Below are 9,054 nucleotides of genomic sequence, written 5' to 3'. Positions count from 1 at the left end.
TCTCAGGACTTTGGTGTCAATAGTCGTCTAACCAGTCAGTCGATCCTGTACTCCGCAAGATAATGCCGTTGTTTTCAAGTAACTGTTGCAGTCTGCAGCTGGCATTAACAACAACTGTATACTTGATGTTTGGCCTTTCCACATGCAGCACCAAGAAATGTGGACTTCAAAAAACAGATAAAATGACGTACAGTTCTGTCATTATCAGGAACAGTGGCATGAAGTTGTGCCAAGTTAAATGTGTTGAAAACTGCTTCAGTTCCAATTTCAAATACATTAATGAAACGTTGGAGTGTGCTCCAGCACGTGATGAACCAAAGAAGAACGAGAAGACTGGCGGAGTGAGTGTTCATCCCAAGAAGTTTCCAGATGTAAGTTATGTGAATCTGTTGCGGCAGCAAATAGACACTGAATATTCTCTGGCGTTGATGTTGTATATCATGTAGATGTGTGTATATATTTTTCGGAGAATTAAACGTATAAAGAATCTCACCCGAGTGTCTTTTGATATCAAAATATATCAATACGAGTTGATAAAAGTGGAGGAACACTGATGCTTGCCGAGGAGTTTTTCCACTTTTATCAAAGAGTGTTGATATTTTTTATATATAAAAAACACGAGGGTGTGATTTTATTTATCATCCAAAATCATTATTCAAACTTTTTCAGTTTGTGGACAATAATAAGCAGTGTGTTAAGAGTACAAAGTTCTGCTAACACATTCAGTAGCAGAGCCATTAGTGATGCCATTTGATTGTGACGTCATGGTAACCAGTGACCAAAAATGGTCTGCAAAGCATTGTGATGCAATTTAATTGCAGAGATATTTACAATGTAGACATCCTTTGATCTCACCCAAGCCATATCTCCTGCGGGAGCCAGTTTGGGTTGATAAACCTAGATGTATAAATTGTCAATGCCAAAAAAATAACCAGTCTAGATTATTCGCCTAAACAGAATACACTTTGGCGTGAAGGTCAAAATAGCTGTGAAAATTATATGAATGGACCACTGAAAATCAGCGATGACAACAGGTGTTGGCGACAAAGGTAAGCTTGGCATGCCCTGCCGGTTGCACCCGCCATTCACACAATTACACAATCACATATACCACATTGAATGTTACTTAAACGTACAGAAGCAAGTACTCTGAGTTCCAACAAAGTTAGTGAGATTATAGGTTATCTGTAACATTTATCTTTTAACGAAAGCTGTAAGGACGTCCAAAACACACGTGTGCTTCCCCGTGAAGATCCGGGGTAGAGTAGATCTTCAGCAACCCATGCTTGCTGTAAGATGCGACTAACGGGATCGGGTGGTCAGCCTGGCTGACTTGGTTGATGCACGGCATCGAATCCGAGTTGCGTGCATCGATGCCCATGATATCAATCAGTGGATTGTCTGGTCCAGAATCGATTATTTACAGACCGCCGTCATATAGCTGTACTATTGCTGAGTGCGGCGTTAAACAACAAACAAACAAACAAACACAGGTGTGATATGACTTCCATTCATTCACTATAAAGGTAAATATGCGAGCAGGATATAATAATAATAAATTTACAAGTAATCACTTAATGATTAACTTAACACTTTAATGATTAAGTGGCTATAAGTCTACAATATGCAAGGAGTACAAAAGACTGACGAGTAAACCAAGAAGAATTCATGGCTATTTTAGGAGGAATGATATAGCATTTTTCAGTATTAGCAGTTTTCAATATTTCGACCCGTACAGTCAATATTGATAGAAATTAGAAGACATACAACATTCACTTACAGGGTTCTTTTTTTCTGTCTAAAGGTCCCGACTAAACCCTGTGCATCCAAGGTCTGCGATGTGACTTCCCGGTCTGGATCTGGAAAAGCCGTCTGTGTGAAAGGTAAGTGTTTCATGCAGAGAAGTGCACGGCGTTTAGCTTAATCTTAACAAATGCCATATTTGGGATAACACTTTCTTAGTAAAGTACAGATCCACGTACTTTTTTTTGGTTGAGTCCCGTCTGGGATTCGAACCTACACTGCCAGAATGAGGCACCTAATCGCCGGCACACGGCAGACTGGTAGTCTAGATCACGTGCCAATTTATACTTGTCAGAGGGGTAAACAAAGTACGTGATCTAGACTACCAGCTGTCGGACCTTCATTTTTGTGGAAGCCTCGGTGTCTGAGTTGGTTAGATCGCTGACTTTGTGTGCTGGACGGGACCCAACCCCAAAAAGTACGAGAATCTGTACTTTACTAAGAAAGTGTTATCCCAATTATAACATTTGTTACATTTGACCACATTCTAAATGGCATTGTGTGTTCTTAGCTGAATCTTGTATCTATCAGTTTCATCACCTTAGAGCTGGAGTGGAGAATCCAAACCCTGGACATTGGTGTGAGATACCACACGTGTACTTCAATTTGTTATCCTTTTAAAACTACTACTAGATTAACAACGTAACAAGCCATTTTGAGAATTAAAACTGTATTTGTGTGAATGCTAGTTTCTACGTACCATGGGAGGGATAGTGTAGGGGACATGCAGGTATTATAACATATTGTAGCTACGGGATACTATCTGAAGGCGATGATCTGGCAAACTCCTCTCTTTCTCGCCATTACATGATGTCCTGGTACTTCCATCTTGTACCTTTCACATGGTTTACTGATCTAAGAAAGCACTTAGAAAGATGTGTGAAGATGTTGTCCAGTATATGTAGAGAGTAAACCTTGTGTTACAGCAACATCGACTCCATCACCGTGTAAGCCAGGAGCAGACTCAGAACTCTCTGATGCCTGCCATACCGGGGACCTATCAGCTGTGCGACGCATCTTGTCAGAGGGTCGGGCGGACATTAACTGCTGGAAGAACCTTGGTAGTACACCTGTGATGAGGGCAGCAGCGGCGGGACATAGAGACGTGGTGGAGTTACTCGTGAGTAAAGGAGCTGATCTGTCAGTCATGAACAGAGCCGGATGCAACATCCTTCACGTGGCCTGTTGGAGAGGACAGGTGGAGGTGGTGAAGTATGTCCTCTCACAGGGCATGGTGAAAATCAACTGTAGAGGATGGAAGAAGATGACACCAGTGATGATGACAGCACACACGGGACGCAGGGAAGTGATGAAGTTACTCGTGGGTGAAGGAGCTGATGTGTCACTCGTGGATTCAAAAGGTGACAACATCCTTCACTTGGCCTGCTGGAGGGGTAAAATGGAGGTGGTGAAGTATGTCCTGTCACAGGGCTTGGTGAACATCGATGCTAGAGGATGGATGAAGCAGACAGCAGTGATGAGGGCAGCATGGAATAGGCATAGAGAAGTGATGAAGTTATTAGTGAGTAAAGGAGCTGATTTGACACTCGTGGATTCAAAAGGTGAAAACATCCTTCACTTGGCCTGTCGGAGGGGATATGTGGAGGTGGTGAAGTATGTCCTGTCACTGAACATGGTTGACATCAACGTCAGGAATTACAGAGGACATACAGCAACAATGATGGCGGTATTCAGGAAGCATAGAAATGTACATGATCTTCTTGTGTCACCTGGCGCTCGAGTCTAGTTCATGAAATGTTTGCGCAGACATCTCGTTCTTGCAGACATTGACGTGTTGAACACATCGTGTTTAAGTATCTCATGATAAACGTGAGGACATTTCTTCAAGGAAGAAAGAGAAATATAATTTCTTAAATTAGTTTGAATATCTTTGTCATTTGAAATAGTTGCTACTTTGTTCGATGAGGTAGAAATCTTGTAAATTACATCAATACATTATGATTAAAAGAGAAATATAACATCTCCCAATAACATTCTAGTTAATTGTCTGACATAATCATAAGGTCATTGGTGTTAGTTAAAAAGAAACTAGAAGTAATTGTTTACACCAGAGTTTAGCTCACCTGGTTTGAGGTGCTGATACGCTGGGACACATGAACTACTGCCACTCGCAGTGAAAAGTTATACATTCGTTCTGTAGATATAGCAATAAGTGTCGCATGTGTAGAAACTGGACCCAATAGTATAGACGGTATCTGACAGTGGACTACAATGTCTGGACGTCCGGGAGGTCATCACCTAACGACCACGCTGAGGACGCTATCTGACAGTGGACTACAATGCCAGGACGTCCGGAATGTCATCACTAACGACCACGCTGAGGACGCTATCTGACAGTAGACTACAATGCCTGGACGTCCGGGACGTCATCACCTAATGACCACGCTGAGGACGTCATCTGTCAGTAGACTACAATGCCTGGACGTCCGGGAGGTCATCAACAAACGACCACGCTGAGGACGTCATCTGTCTGTAGACTACAATGCCTGGACGTCCGGGAGGTCATCACCTAATGACCACGCTGAGGACGTCATCTGTCAGTAGACTACAATGCCTGGACGTCCGGGAGGTCATCAACAAACGACCACGCCGAGGACGTCATCTGTCAGGAGACTACAATGCCTGGACGTCCGGGAGGTCATCAACAAACGACCACGCTGAGGACGTCATCTGACAGTAGACTACAATGCCTGGACGTCCGGGAGGTCATCACCTAACGACCACGCTGAGGTCGTTTTTTGACAGTAGACTACAATGCCTAGACGTCCGGGAGGTCATCACCTAACGACCACGCCGAGGACGTCATCTGTCAGTAGACTACAATGCCTGGACGTCCGGTAGGTCATCAACAAACGAGTACGCCGAGGACGTCATCTGCCAATAGACTACAACGCCTGGACGTCCGGGAGGTCATCAACTAACGATCGCGTTGTTGACGCTATCTGACAAAGGACTACACTGCTGTATCGGCTATACTGTTGTGTCAGCTACCCATGGTATTGGCTATGCTGTTGCATAAATGATACTGTTGTTTCGGCTATATTGTTGTATCGGGGGGGGGGGGGGGGGGGGGCACGGGTGGCTCAGTCGCTGAAAGCGCCGCGATTCGCTGTGCAGAGTTGCGTCCCTTGGGCTTTCCTCCCACATTAAACTGACACGCCGCGATATAACTGGAATATTGTAAAAAGCGGCGTTAAACCCAACTCAGTCAGTCAAGCAGTGTATCGGCTATACTGTTGTATCGGCTATATTGTTGCATAGATTATACTGCTGTATCGGCTATACTGTTGCCTAGATTATACTGCTGTATCGGCTATATTGTTGCATAGATTATAATGCTGTATCGGCTATACTGTTGTGTCGGCTATATTTAGGAGATAATTATTTCGTTATGTAAGATTTGCGTGATGTTATACGTCGTGTTCAAATGAAATTTCCGTACATCCATTCAGAATAACATCACGCAAATCTTACAAAACGAAATATTTATCGACATTGTAACATGAACGTTAATTAAAATCGATATTTAGGAGGAACTAATTTACTGAGCGCATGACACAACAAGACTGTCGTTAGTAATACGTCTCCTCGTGCTAACCTTCGAAAAGATGCATGATATGGGGTGCCGCGAAACCGATCAATGGTTTCGAGGTACTCCAATAATGATGGTCCATTTTACGAAAGGGGTTGTCACATGTTCAAGCCCATTTCTCAGAAAATAAACAAACAACAGGAAATATCACAAATTCAATTCTTTATCACAGTTCCTTATCTTACTTGTAATTTGTAGTTATGCGTATCATAATACAAATAATCAAAATTAGAAAAGACGTACATACTGTTTGGCCCCTGTACAAGATAGTGTCAACTCGCCTGAAACTGAGGTGGTGACAAGAGACGTCAAACATGTGCGAAATTTCAGACATGCAGCTTAGCTGGGATGGAAAAAGTTGTTTACTGTTACAGTGGAATAACATATGTGAGAGAGACCGTGGGAATGAGCAGAAGAATTAACCTGGAAATTTTTCACGGGAGTAGTGGACAGTGGCAGTATATTTGTATCTTTGACAGGTACCAAATTACGTTCGTTAGCGAGCTGCTGCTGTCCCTGAAAAATGTTCGAATAATGTCGTTTTTGAGCCGAGCTCGAGTCAATGGAATACGACTTCAAAGATTCATCGGTTTTGTGGCCGGTAATTTTGCAAATCTCTCGATTTTCAATACCTGCGTTTGACAGCAAAGTGACGGCAGTTTGCAGTGTGACATTCCCGGTCTTGGATAATGTTTATGCTGCGCTCAAATGGCGGTCCCCTGATGTGCCTGTGTATGGCAGCACGCAACCCAACAAAACTCGATTTTGAGTAAAGGTCTTTCTGACTTCGGCATAAAAGAACCTCAGTCTCTCATTCAGTTGAAAAGCAGGAAGCTCTTCGAACGTGGGTTTAAAACCTCGGAAACCAAGCCATTCTGGAAGTGAAAAGATTTCCTTGTTCAGGGTACAAATGTGACGGTAAGTGGGAGTACTTCGTTATTATTACGGGGGTGTCGTGTTTAAATGAAATTTCTGTATATCCATTTAGTATAACATATCTCAAATCTTACAAAAGGAAATATTTAATTTATGTTAAGATTTTGGTCAAACTCGTTATATTATTGCCATTTTTTGCGATGACAGATTGGTCACGCTTTACATTGCTATCATGGCAATGGTGTAAGGGAGGTAATTCTCGCTCACGTTGATCGAATCTGCGTAGGAAATTTTGGTATGTGTTTCTGTATTCTTTTATGTTTCAATGGCTTACGTCGAAATATTTTAACTCCCTGTAGATTTGGGGAGGTTCCAATCCACGATGTCCTGTACTGCTTTTTCATCAAGGGATGCGAAGCGGTCACTGGACGCTTGAACTTTGGGCTCTACGGAAACGCTGGCTGTATTTCCTAGTTCAGGGGCCATCTCAGAACGGTTTTCAGCTTCAACAGCTGTTATGGGTTATAATAAGAACAAAATTAGATGGGTGTATGAAAGTCATAACTATTATAGAGTTGCAATAAATGTTTTTTACTCTGTTAAAAATTGATATTGTTTTGTTTTTTCCTTTGGCCAAGCCCAAGAAAATTACATTAATCATGATTATGATTTTGTAATTAATGGAAAAAGGTAAATTTCATTTACCTTCAAATTCTTGAATCATCTCAGAAAATCGCTCTTCGTCCCATTCACTCAATATTTCATCGAAATCTCCGGTGTGGAAGTCAGGGTAAATTTCCATCTGTTCTTCCATGTTGATGATTTCAAAAATAGTTCCATTAATTAATGTACACATACACGGTGATGAGACCCCCAAATTCAGCGATTGTTATGCTCATTCGACAACACTTTTTAACCAATGAGATCAGGGAACATACCTACTTTTATGTTACAATGTTGCATAGATTATACTGTTATATCGGCTATACTGTTGTATCGGCTTTATTGTTGTGTCGGCTATAATGTTGTATCGGCTATATTGTTGCATAGATTATACTGCTGTATCAGCTATACTGTTGCATTGGCTATATTGTTGCATAGATTATACTGTTGTATCGGCTGTATCTTGTATCAGCTAAAATGTTGTATCAGTTATACAGTAAGTGATATCGGCTTTTACTGTGGAAATAGATAGTTATTCATTATTTCCCCCAACTAAATGAAGACAATATGCAGAGATAAGAAAGCAACATGTTTAACATGATTTGGGGGTGTATTTAAACATGTTCATAAACATACAAGTTTTTAGCAGGTATCTCCTTATAAAGTGACTTACATTATTAATTATTACTTCTGCTCACATATCACTTTCTAATTCTGCAATACATTCTTTTGAACAACCACCAAGTACAAACGCAAGAGTCGCATGATCATTATATTTCTTCCAAACAAACAAAATTATTTACATCCAGAAAATCACATATGGTGTTGAAGAATAAATTTCGGTCGTTCATATTGATCGTACAAAACATAAACACCGCTGAGAACGCTAAACTGACAGTAGACGACAATGCCTGGATGTCCTGTCGGTCATCAATCAACGGCAACGCTGAGGACGCTATCTACTAATTGACTATAATGTCTGGATGTCGGGGCGGTCATCAACCAACGGCCACGCTGAGGACGCTATCTGACAGTGGACTATAATGTCTGGACGTCGGGGCGGTCATCAACCAACGCTGCGGACGCTATCTGACATTCTACCATGACACTGATGAATGGTTGATTCTGATTTGTTAAAAAGAGGTTTCCTTTTTGCTACGGAAACCCCTTTCAAATATATTAAGCCTTTTCACAAAAAAAACCGTGCGCATGAATACATAGAAAGCCTACATATCGAATCATAAAAAATGGCTGCCGATCGATCATCCCCATATAAACTGTAAAACGACTATATTTATTTCCTCTAATACACGCTGGGTCTCTAATACCAGCCAGGTCTCTAATACACGCCGAGTCAAGGGTTCTCGCGAAATTAATAGACGGCGTAGCGTCGAATAGGGGAAATACGGTAGTTTGATATCGGATGTTTGGAGCGTTCTAGGCCGCAACCCTGACTGTTTCGATGATAAAATTTAACGATTTAACGAAGATATATCTTTTGCATACAAATGACATGTTTATGAAACTGTTACAGAAATGTTCTATGGTGACCAGAATCGGAACACAATTTAAGCTATTTCCTCATTGAAACAACCGACAATGAAAGTAAAATATAACATCATAAAAATTGTTTGAAAAAACTTTATTCATGACAACATGTTGTTAACAAATCTTTATGTGATCGATATTCGTTGCCATCTCCGTCAACCACCACCGTTAGAATTTGGCAGGAGGGGATTTGAAAGTCCATCAGAAAACACCCCCCTTCGAAAGTCCACGAAAACAATGTCCCTGAAGTGACAGCTTATCAAACGTGATGAAATTCATTTGAGAACACGAACAATTAAGAAAATATCTGGGCCACAAATGTCTAAGTTCTGTCACTATCTGGCTTTGGATCCGTGAAATCTTGAAATTGACATCATGCGGATTCCTCGTTTCAAAATATCCGGCTCGTCTGCAGCCTATTAAGCGGCTGTTCAGTCATACTCAGTCACATTGGTCACTCCTACAATAGAAATGATGGCACGAAGGTACCAAATTACGTTCGTTAGCGAGCTGCTGCTGTCCCTGAAAAATGTTCGAATAATGTCGTTTTT

At 41.4% G+C, this 9,054-nt stretch overlaps 1 protein-coding gene across 1 annotated transcript; it reads left to right on the top strand.

Annotated features, from left to right (window-relative positions):
- Positions 1-3,591, top strand: LOC139461740 (ankyrin homolog). The gene is made up of 3 exons (XM_071243197.1): positions 1-371; positions 1,805-1,883; positions 2,730-3,591. The coding sequence occupies exons 1-3, from the start codon at positions 63-65 to the stop codon at positions 3,548-3,550; spliced, it is 1,209 nt and encodes a 402-aa protein (XP_071099298.1). The 5' UTR covers positions 1-62; the 3' UTR covers positions 3,551-3,591.
- The last annotated feature ends 5,463 nt before the right edge of the window (positions 3,592-9,054 follow it).

This window comes from Haliotis cracherodii, unplaced genomic scaffold, assembly GCF_022045235.1.
Source record: "Haliotis cracherodii isolate W230 unplaced genomic scaffold, xgHalCrac1.p SCAF_15, whole genome shotgun sequence".
Lineage (NCBI taxonomy): Eukaryota > Metazoa > Mollusca > Gastropoda > Lepetellida > Haliotidae > Haliotis > Haliotis cracherodii.
The sequence above is the reverse complement of the archived record's forward strand: the minus strand, read 5'-3'. Positions and strand labels throughout refer to the sequence as shown.